The 12,342-nt window shown below is 34.6% G+C and overlaps 1 protein-coding gene across 1 annotated transcript in view; it reads right to left on the reverse strand.

The window, feature by feature from the left end:
- The window catches only part of LOC115878021 (protein tilB homolog), an 88,982-nt gene that overhangs the window by 61,452 nt on the left and 15,188 nt on the right, over positions 1-12,342 (reverse strand). The window contains exon 4 of the mRNA XM_030894377.1: positions 12,239-12,337. Coding sequence (XP_030750237.1) covers positions 12,239-12,337 — 99 coding nt within the window. The remainder of the gene's footprint in view (positions 1-12,238; positions 12,338-12,342) is intronic.

A 12,342-nucleotide genomic window follows, 5' to 3' on the forward strand; every position in this document is an offset into this window, starting at 1 on the left:
ACATTGCCATTTTCTGAAACAATGTGGTTACTACAATTTTCATCATGAACTGAGTCATTAGTTGCCTCTTTAATTATTTGATAAATTTTCTTGAAGTCTTGTTTATTATCATTAATTTTATTTCTGTAAAAATCGTTTTTTGTTTTACTAATGATTTTTTTTAACAAATTTCTATGAGTTTTATATCTTTGTTCTGTATCAGGATTTTTATCTTTCATAAATTGTTTTTTTAAAAGATCCCTTGTCTTAATTGATGATATAATACCCTGAGTTATCCACGGTTTTATTTTCTTACTACCATATTTATAATATTCCAAAATTTTTGAACGTTCAATATATTGCTGCAAAGTGTTTACAAAAGTCGCAACTGCCGACTCAGGATTATTGTCTTGCAGCACCAAATTCCAATTTTCGCTGTTAAGTAGGTTATCTAGTTTATTGTAATTAATTATGAAATTATTACTTGTGCTACTTACATTATTGTTACATTGAACTTTGTTCGGAAAATCTTGAAATAAACTCAACATTATCGGAAAATGATCCGTTATTGGCGATTGAAAAATGTATGACTTAAAACTTGTATTCTGATGTTTTATTTTATTTTTAAGAAATATGTGATCTAGGCAGCTCTGTGTATATGAGTCATCTCTGGTTGTGCCGTTTATATACGACTGAAAACCGTAATGACCCAGTATAGCGTTGTACTCCGTTGCTATGTCAGAAATACTATCTATATTTATATTTATATCTCCTACAAAAATTACTATTTGATCTTCTAGATTAGAACTAAAGTAATCATTTAAATCGGTTAAGAAAAGGTTAACATCAGATGAAGGCGGACGATACAATGAGATAACTGAAAAAAGCGTATTATTCAATGTAAATTTAATTTTTGTTATAGTAACTTGAGATTTGGGAAGTTTTGTACTATTAATAGTTTCATTAATCTTTGATCTAATAAATATGAACACTCCATCGTTTTTATTAAAATTTCCAGAATCATAGTAGCTAGTATATCCCGGCAAACAGAACTGATTAGAGTTATCAATCATCCAACATTCGCTTAGTACAATTATATCGCAGTAATTGATTTTATAGGCTTCCAGAAATGTTAAAAGATTGTCAAAATTTTGCCTTATACTACGTATGTTTAAATGTATTAAACTAAGAAGTTTATTACTTGTGCTATTGTTTTGATCAAGATTGTTAGGATTAATTATTACGGGGATAATTGCACTGCCTGATATTTTCTCTAGTATGTCGGATTCAGTTGAATTCATAATTCAAAATTAAAAATAACAATTTATACCTTATATTTCTAAAATTACTATTCTAGTTTAGCATTAAAATTAATCTTCTCCCTAGCAAGCCGACACTTCTTGGCTAGAATAGGGCAGTGTCTTTCATCTTCGCTGTCATGATCAAACGGTTGATCAGCATTGAATTTACCCTGCACATAAAAACAATTTACACATTTCTTAACCTTCTTATCACACTTTAATCGGTCATGTAGACCCGCACAATATGTACACTTTTGATCTTCACGACAATTAGCGGATTTATGTCCGAACACTCCACATCCGAAGCAGCGAATTATTTTTAGGTTTTCATGGACTTGGCAGCTACTCCACCCCAGATCCAATCTTGTGTTAACTAATTTGTTGTATGTGTGTCCAGCTGTTTCAGCAAAAACTGTCCACTTTTTCGATTTTTTCGATTGTCTTGTAAAAGTTATTTTTATTTTATCGTTTTCGTTTAAAATTTTACTGTTGAATAATTTTAGGTCTTGTTGTAATTCTTCACTCTCTTTATATTCTTTAAGTAGCCCAGTTATTTTTATTTGTGGTTTGAATTGGTCTTTCATCTCAATGTTATACTTTGTATCTAGCTTACTTTAAACATGTGTTTTTAATTTTTCAAGGTTTTCTGCACTGTCGCTTTTTATTATGACACAACCACTTTTTGTGTAGTTGTTATAATATTTGATAGGTTTGGTTTGATAGGTTTGGTTTGGTTTGGCAGCTGCGGGATTTATTTTTTGTTTTAATTCTTGAATTGTAGCTTCTTTTGTTTGTGATTTTTTTGGTTTAATTACCAATGTTCTTTCATTACAAATATTCTTATTTTCTTCAGTTTTAATAGTGCTATTGGTCAGGGCATCAGCGTATGACAAAATTTTTTGTGGTTTAGTTTCTAGTTTTCCTTCTATTTCATTTAGTTTATTTAAAATTTTCTTACTTGTTGTATAGTCATCCCACATCCTTTCCAAATTATTTTTACAGGTTGGACATAACCATGTAATTAAATTTTTTATAGCTTCCATTTGATTTAGTTGCTTTTTAGTTATGTTCATACACGTTGTATGATACCATGATCTACATTGGCCTTCGCAGAATATTAATAATTCATTATCACTTATTGATTTATTGCATGTTTTACAAACCTCACTGTCCTCACTCGAATCATCCTCGCCCGTATTGCCGGCGGGCGGCATTGTTTTAGTTTTTGTTTATCGATGCAGTATCAATAATACGCATATTACTTTACTTAGAATAACTAGCGCACGACGTTGTTAACCGGTCAACGGCTAGAACTATACTGAAACTATTGTCTAACTTCACAGTTTAGAATTGACAGATCTCAGAAACAACTTCAGATTTGTTCTAGAACAAATTTCGACGCCATTTTAATTCTCTCCGTATAGTTTTGTTTTGTAAATTCAATTTGATATTTCGGCAGAAATTTATAAATATAAAGGTAATAAAGCATATAAAATATATATTACATGAAAAATCCTGGAGAAAAAGACGTTTCTGCAGTACTAGGTATGTCCCGTGTATATTAAAAATAGGTAGTAAATAAACACTATTTCTGTATTTTTTAGATGGAAGAAAATTTTGTTTAAAAATGTTTATGATCGGCGATTTTTTGGCAAATGAAAACAATTTACAGCAAGGTAAGATAATTTTTAACTATAGCCAACATTAGTTATCTCCAGTATGTGCGATTTATTGTCAATAATGCAATAAATCTGACAGATACAATCTGATTGTTATCCGACTAAAAGTATCTTTTTGCTTCTTTTTGATTTATAAACCAGGTCTCGGTAACCAGGTCTCTTTGGGAATAATGGGCGCTTTTTTTAAACAGTATATTTATATTTTATACCTATTGATATTTTTACATTGTTAATTTTAGCATAAAAAAATTGTTTTTCTGTTTTCAGGTTTTTGTATAAGGCTCCCGTTTTCATGTTCTGCCCCTGATGGCTGTGAATAGGTGTATTTATTTACAAATTACTGTAAGTCATGCTTATACCTTACTAATTTACGTTAAAATTGCATATAATTAAGTAATTGCTATAGAGATCATTCAATTCTTTATTTTTGATATTATTTAGTCACGTTGTCTCATATTTCAAATAAATATGTTTGAATAAAATTTTGTTTTGTGTTATTTATGATAAGAAAGAGTACACAATACATTTAAACTAAAAGAGGGCCCGCCATTGAATAACCGGAAACGGAAATAAAAATGAAGCCATCATGTCAACCTGTCAATTGGAAAATTAGTTCTCCAGACGACAACGAAGGCTTTCGGTGACGTATCGTGTTTCCACGATTTAACACAGAGTTGACACTTCTTTCTAGTTAATTATTTTATGGTTCTATTGGGTGAACTGCAAAGAAGATGTGAGGGCCTGGTGTAAGAAATGTGACATTTGCGCAGCCATCAATGGGCCACAAAAGCGTGGTAAGCCCCTTTGCGCCAGTACAATCTTGGCAGTTCCTTCGAACGAATAGCGATCGACGTGGCTGGTCCTTTTCCGGAGACGAACGATGGCAACAAATACATTGTGGTAGTAACGGATTACTTCAGCAAATGGGTCGAGGCCTACGCGTTGCCAAATCAAGAAGCGTCCACCATTGCTGATGCCCTGGTTAAGGAATGGATCTGCAGGTTTGGTGTTCCCATGGAGCTGCACTCAGTCAGGGAAGAAACTTTGAGTCCAATCTGTTCCAGGGCGTCTGTGAAGTCCTTAACATCCGCAAGACCAGGACGACTGCCCTACACCCACAATCCGATGGGATGGTTGAACGCCTGAACAGAACTATCAACCGTTATCTGGCCAAAGTAGTCTCTGACCACCTGAGACTGGTCCCTGACCACCTGACCAACTGACCCAAAGAGACTGGGACAAATTTCTTCACCTGTTCCTGTTGGCCTACCGTTCATCCGTCCAAGAATCTACAGGGTAAACTCCAGCCAGCATCGTTATGGGACGGGAAGTGCGCCTACCCTGTGATTTGAAGTTTGGTTGCCGACCGGGGGAAGAAGTCGCCGGAGAAGATTATGTCCATACACTACGTCAAAGGATGGACGATAACCATCAGCGAGTCCGCCTAAATATTCAAAGCGCTAGTGACCGAATGAAGGAACAGTACGACATTCAAGCTGAGCATGGAGGATATCAACCAGGGAATTTGGTGTGGCTATACAACCCGCAGAGACGTGGTGGATTATCTCCAAAGCTACAATCCTCGTGGGAAGGGCCATACGAAGCCGTATACCGTATTAGAAAATTGCCAAAAGGAAAACCGAGAGTAGTCCATTTCAACCGTTTTTTCAACCGAGCCCCTACCAAGGCGAAATAGAAGATCGTGCTGGGACCGTGAGAACCTGCAGCTTTGATCCCCTGATTCGGAGATGTCCTTTGACAACTTCATGGCCCGATACAACAGCAGTTAGAAGGCTCGCTATGGTGTGACCAAAGAAGAACAACGAGACCTCTTTTCCGTGCCTCCTGATTATTCATAATGCGCATGGCCAAGCAAGACACATCTTCTACCTAGTTACCAAGAAATGGTCCCCAAGTAAGCCGACTTATCTCAATCTATGGAAGACCCTGATTGAACTGAGAGAAGCCCTGCTAAACAACAACATTACACGATTAGCCATTCCGAAGCTGGCGTGTGGACTCGATGGTTTGAATTGGCGTACAATCCGGAACATGATTGAAGTCTTGTTTAGATTTACGGGAATCGAAATCCTCGTTTGCTGCTACAACCCAAAGCTGAGCTGCTTACTATATATACCAGACTTCTCAATGTACCAGGGGCCAGCTTTGCAAATACCTTCAATCACCGTGTACATCTCGGGACGAGCAGGTACCTAAGAAGGGGGTAGTGTTGCGGACCCGTGTAGACTCGACCTAACCTAAGTATATGTCCCGCCCTCAGCTGACCTTAACATCGCATTAAAGAATAGACACCGTAATGATTCATTCGAACGTTCGAGAAAAAACGAGTTCCACTGGAATCGAGTAGTGCATACGAGAACATTCGAAACCTTCTCTATGCACCTAAAGGTCTATGGATTATTCGAGAAATTCTTTAGCTGTGGGTATAAAATCCGACGGCTGGAGCGTAAGGAGGCCAAAAATAAATAGACGAGTACAGTTGACGCGCTAAATTCAAAATAAATTCTTTCTAGATAAATAGTTATAAATCGTTTGTAAATAGTTCTTAAGTCTTTTACCGTTATTGTTTTTGTTAATTAGTGTTAAATAAATTGTGTTTAAATAAATTGTGACTTTCTATCCACACGGAACCGACAAAAAACGTAACAATATAATAACTGTTACATAATTAATTTGTTTTTGTTTACTAAAATATTTTGATTAAAAGAAAATATGTAAAAGTAGGCAACGCTGTGCCGATCAAGCTTAACGACATGACTAAAAGTTTATTTGATATGAACTATACAGGGTGGCGCACGTCATTCGCGTCGGTTGATTATACGAAAATGAAAAGATGTAGAAACAAAATATTTTATAAGCAGTCACTCTCTGTGGACATGTTCTGCTATTTTTAACTTAGGGCACAAACATAGTGAGGCATCTCGATGCGATGCTCGCCAAGATGCTGGCCGCGCTGCTCGCCAGGATGCTAGCCGCGATGCATCCTACGCGCACTGTTTTAAAACGGCGAATAGGTGCGCGCAGGCATACTGAAGCATTTACCATCGCCGTTTTATTAAGCACCAGTTTATTTAATAGCAGTTATTAATTAGTATAGGCTTGGTGCATTTCAGTTGATTTCAACAAATTCCGACCGCAGCGCTTCAATGGCAAAAATCAGAAATTATCCCTATCTATTTCACGTCACCGTCATGTTGATCGCATAGAATAATATTGAAATCTGGTGGTTTTGTTATAATATTTAGGTATTTTAGTTTTTTGCTAGTGCAGTTATTGCGACAAAAAAAGAGATAAAACACTCAGGTACGAAGTTTGTGTGATGTAACGCTGTTTCGGGTAGTAAAAAATAAATGAAAAAGAATTCGAACCAGTTAATAAATGTTAATAAAATTGGCGAAAAAAATGTTAACGCGTAAAGGAGAGCGTAATTAGGGCGTTGTTGGGTGCAATTACATTCAATAACTCAACTTTTCGGATATTCAACCCTCCCGAAACAAAATTTTATAGCTTCATAGTTTCTCACACCGATTTGATCAAAAGCAAAAATGGATTCAAGCAGTTCGACGAAACAAGTGAGTAAACAAAGTGCTCGTTACATCATCAAAAAATTAAAAAGACATACTATGAGAGGATAAAATATAATTTGCAATATTAATGATATATCCAAAAAAATCCTTTATGGGTATTTCGCCACTGCACTGCTAGAAAAATCTACAAAATAAAATAGTTATTTTTTGTAAACACTTCTGCGTTAAACCTAAACGGGCGCTGCTTGTCAGAAGTTGTGTTTACAGTAATAAAAATTTGCCTAACAAAGAAGAAAAAAAATGCTTAACGTTTCGGAAAGTTTTCTCTTTCCGTCGTCGGAAGCAAAAAAAAATATAAAGAATCAAGAAAAAAACTATTTAAAATATTAAAAAAAACCATAAAGGATTTTTTTGGATAGATGAATCCGCCACATAGGTATAGACATTTTTTATTAATGATATAATTTTTTTAATCAACTAGCGATTAAAGTACTTGCTATAAATAAATAAACTAATTTCGATTTGGAAAATAGCTACTGTCACTAGAAATTTGCCATGACGACATCAGCCCTCTTTGTTGCCATTCCATTGAAAAATTGCTCTTTATTCAAAATCTGAGCTAGATAGGTATAGGATACCCTAATATAGTTTGAAAGAGCATTTGAATCTGTTTCAATTTATTTGAAAAAATACATGTTGTATTTGAAATAACAAGGTTTTTATGTAAAATAAATATTTAAAATAACTCATCAATTTTTGGTACCCCTGTATAAATTTGTAACGTTTTTAGTTCGTTACATGTCTTTTTTATATATAATATATGTCTGGCCTATCATCACCGGATTCCGTATCGTTCAGGCCTGATAATTTATTTTGCACGCTTGGCGTAATTTTTACGTTCCCTAGTCGCCAACCCTGTTATCGTTTCACTGCTCTGTGGAGGCGCTGTCAACATCGCTCCAAGGTTAGGTCGCTCTCCGCGCTTAACCTCACTTTTGTTCACCCGACTTTTAGAAATGGTAATAATTTAAATCTTGCTGCAAAATCTGAATCAGCTGCCATTTCGAAGCAACAGGTAAAGATGAGATATTATCTTTATTAGATTCGTTATTATTATTGAATATTTTTAGGGTAGAGTTTTGGATTGACCCACCTTAACTCATATTTGTATTTTGCTGGCACATTGGTGTTCTTTTGCTTTTGTCCTCCAGAATGTTACATGGAAGAAAGGACAGTTTCTTTATTTATTATTGAGCCCTCGGAAGTATTTCGAGGTAGGTTTATTTTGTTTATTAGACCTTGTTTGGTTTTAAACAAGAGTTTCGTATTTTTAGGGTCTTATGGACGGACTGTGTCCAAGGTTATGGTCCAAGGTACGGGCATTATCTAAGGTCCTAGTAGTATCCAAGGTACGGGTAGTGTTCCCCTGTACCGTTATCTTATGGACGTACATTATCTTATGGACGGGCATTATCCAAGGTCCTAGTAGTATCCAAGGTACGGGTAGTGTTCCCCTGTACCGTTATCTTATGGACGGACTGTGTCCAAGGTTATGGTCCAAGGTTATGGTCCAGGTTACGGACATTATCCAAGGTCCTAGTAGTGTTCCAAGGTACGGGTAGTGTCCCCATATTGCCACAGTATAATAATAATAATAATAATAATAATAATAATAAATGGTCTTTATTAATAATTAATCAATTACAATAATGTATTAATTAATTACATAGGCGAAGTCTAGCTCACAGAGCCATTCATACTTAACCTAATCAATACATTTATAATACGCATAATAAGAAAAGAAACATAAGTTCGAAAATAATGTCCAGATGAAAATAAAAATAAAATGAGCAATAAATGTGGCTCGATTGTATGGACCAATACGTTGTAACAAACACAAAAAATTTAAAAAGTAAACAATCAAACAAAAAATATCACAATAATTATCCTAAGCTTGGGGTCTGTTGTTCCAGCAATAAATAGTTTTTCAGACTTGTTTTAAATTTAAATGATGAACATAGAAAAAACAAAGTTTGAATATATTTTCTTAAATTATTAAAAATACATACAGAGTTGTAAGTAAACGATTTCCGAAACATGGCCGTTTTGTGATTTGGCATAGTAAGCATTTTTTTGTGTCTTATATAAAATTTAATTTTCTGAAAAGATCAAAAGGAAGTGTAGTATCTACAATATTCTTAACGGAGGTCAATATTCTTAATTTAAATAATTTATTTAGTTTTAGCCATTTGAGTGTCTCAAATGCTGAGGAAATGTGATCATACTTTCGTTTATTTAGTATCAGACGACAGTAGTTGTTCTGAATCCTCTGTAGTCTATAAGCATCAATTGAACTGAGGCATGGAAAATATACCATACTGCAATATTGCAACTTTGAGAGTACGAGACTCTGACATAACGTTTTTTCATGTTATATGTCAATATATGCTTCTGGGAATACAGAAGTTTCAAACTCAAATAACATTTTCGAGCTAACTGAGTAACATGGTTTGAGAATTTAAAACTTTCGTCTATACACAATCCTAAATTTTTAACAGATTCTACATTTTCTATAGGCTGATCATTTATATAAAGTTTTATTTTTGATTTCAAATAAATTCGATACTTTTTAGATCCAAATATTATTGTTTTTGACTTGGTTGGATTTAAACGCAAATTATGATTTCTAGCAAAATCGAGGACTCTCTCTAAATCTGCATTAATGTCTATGACTGCTTGTTCATATTCTTTACACTTAAAATGGCTGTATATTTGTGTGTCATCGGCAAAACATTTTATGTGAGATGTCTTTATTACATTTGGCAGATCAATAGTGTAAATCAAAAACAATAATGGGCCCAATACTGAGCCCTGAGGGACACCAGAGGATATACAGAGATTTTCAGAGAATTCATTATTTATAGTAACTCTCTGGCTTCGATCTTCTAAGTAGGATTTCAAAAAAAAATCGCTGAAACATTGTCAAAGCCAATATATTTACATTTTTCAACCAACAACGCATGATTCACGGTGTCAAAAGCCTTGCTGAAGTCCAATAGCACAAGAACAGTTGCTAAACCGTTATCACATGCTCGAAAAACATCATCAGATAATGCCAATAATAAAGTTTCTGTACTTTGACCTTTTCTAAACCCCGATTGTTCTTTCGGTAGCAAGTTTGCATCATTTAAATCATTTATTATTTGGCTATACACAATCTTTTCCAAGATTTTCGATAAGATTGGCAATAAACTAATTGGTCGCAAGTCATCATATCTTGATGGGTTTGCAGTTTTTGGTAGAGGAATGACTAATGCCTCTTTCCATATTTGTGGAAAAAATCCAATTTCTAAGCAACTATTTATAATATGACATATGTATCTATCAATGCTGGGTAGGCACATTTTTACCATTTGTAAACTTAAACCATCAGAACCTTTTGCATTTGATTTTATACAATTTATAATTTTAATTATTTCAGGCACATCTATAAGTTTAAAATCGAAAGACAAATTTTCATTAAATTTATGGTTGCAATAAAAACTTATTCTCTCTGCGCATGCAACATCGCTGTTCTCAAATATTGAAGTAAAATACCTGTTTATATGATTTGGATCCGATAGATCAGGTGGTATGTCAATGACAGGTTTGCCATTGGTTTGCCACAGTATGGATACAGCGTAAGCCCCATGCTGCTTCGCTACCATTTCTAAGCCTAGTCAGTAGCTACGGCTGTATTGATTCATGGTGTCCTCATTCTGGCCCCTTTTGTTGTTTTGGCTAACAGGATCGCCGACAGACAGTACAGAGATATGAGCCCACCTCACGCTGCTACTCTTTGAAACAAGATTACTACTAAGTGTAGATTTAGGTTCTGGTTTTCAGTCGATTTTCAGTCTTAACTTAACGTACATTTTAAATAATATCGTACAGACTATATTTAGTGGTTAGATTATTAAGAACATTTATGTCGATTTAGTTGTTACAATATGATTTAGATTTTAGGTTTCATTACATTACGCCTTGTAATAGTATTACTTTCTATAGATATTATTATTACGCTATATTAACAGATGAATAACCAGACATAGATTCTAGAATCTACAGGTTGCAATATATCAGATTTAACACCGCATAAAATTTAACAATTTAAATAAAGTAATGCTACCTTTCTTATATTTTCTATAACGTTACACGCATTGTATTTTTTCATAGTCCTTTCATAGAACATATTTAATATTATTTACATACATAGCTTTTACTCGACATATAACCACTATAATAATTATTAAAATTGTACAATGCTATTTACCATCAGGATACATCATGAATGAATATAGTCACTGAAGTAATAAACAACTGTGTTTTTTTTTCTCTGTACATGCCTGGCGCCCAATATCTATATTTTTTGTTTATTGTTATTGATTAGTTTTCTCTCCAGTGAAACACCTTATCCACGACTGCTCTCCGATGAAAAGCTGCCGTTCGCAGTGGTAATGTTTATAAAAAACGCTACAAATTTAAGGAAGCAATACAATTTTTCAGTAAAGTTTATTTCTCTATCTTTAAACTCAGCACAATAATTAATTCTAAAAAGTAATGTACAGGGTGTTGATAATCTATTCCATTGTAGCATGCATAATTTAAATATCTTTAAATATCTCAAAAACCAAAGCTTGTAAACATATTAATATATAATAACCCTTATAATAAATGCCTTATTTTGTGTCCAAGGATCCAAATATGAAATGAAATACCGGAAATGAAATACCGGGTGTTCCATAAGAAAAAATATAACTTTGGTGTAAATCTTAGTTCTGACATACCCTGTACATTTCAAAATAATTTTAAATTATGCACATGGTCTTCCCACATATGCCCATAAAATATTTTGTTTCTACGTATTTCCGTTTTCGTATAATCAACCGAGGGGAATGAGTATAACACCCTGTATATTGGTGTTCCATTTAAAAAAATATTCGCGATCCACTCACACTTTTTTGAGCCACCCTTTAGAAGTTCAAATATTTTCCTCAAATACATCCTAATACATACTTTATGTCTGGACTACAAAATTCTTAAGTTGTTTATTATAGGAGCTGCAGATGCCCGACGCACTAATGCCGGACCCTGTAGAATCAATGTTATTACATTGTTGGTGATAAATTAAATATTAGCATTGTGAACATTTTATTCCACCCCACTCTAGTTCGACATATGCTCAACGAATTGTGATCCTAAACCGACCAATCAAATGTAAAGTTTTAGGCATCCGCGTCCGCTTCTGGCAAAAAACAAAAATTTTGTTTCCTAGGACGCATCGCGCTGAACATATAGGTGCGTGGCGAGGTGCGAGGCTCCAGTATGTTTTGACGTATAAATTTGTACATGTTTGTCGAGATGAAATGCCCCGCACTATGTTTGTACGATAGTCGCGATGCATCCTACGCGCACTTACTCGCCGTTTTAAAACAGTGCGCGTAGGATGCATCGCGGCTGGCATCCTGGCGAGCAGCGCGGTCAGCATCTTGGCGAGCATCGCATCGAGATGACCCACTATGTTTGTACCCTTAGTCTTAGTCTGCTCAATTAGAAGTAACAACTGGTTACCGTCTAATTCTAAATAATTGTTGCAACAAATGATGAAATACAAATCCATTTCTAGGCAAAAACAAATTATAAGAGTTTTAATTTAAGGCGAGCTGATTCTCAAATAAAACAATTATCTTACCTTCCGTATTTCTGAGATTCTCTTATTTCCTCCTGAGTAACGGCAACATTATCTAATTTTTGTAGTTGTGGTAAAGCTTTGATCACTGCCAATCGGTACCTACA

The sequence above is a fragment of the Sitophilus oryzae genome, unplaced genomic scaffold, assembly GCF_002938485.1.
Source record: "Sitophilus oryzae breed Bouriz unplaced genomic scaffold, Soryzae_2.0 scaffold_149_pilon_pilon, whole genome shotgun sequence".
Lineage (NCBI taxonomy): Eukaryota > Metazoa > Arthropoda > Insecta > Coleoptera > Curculionidae > Sitophilus > Sitophilus oryzae.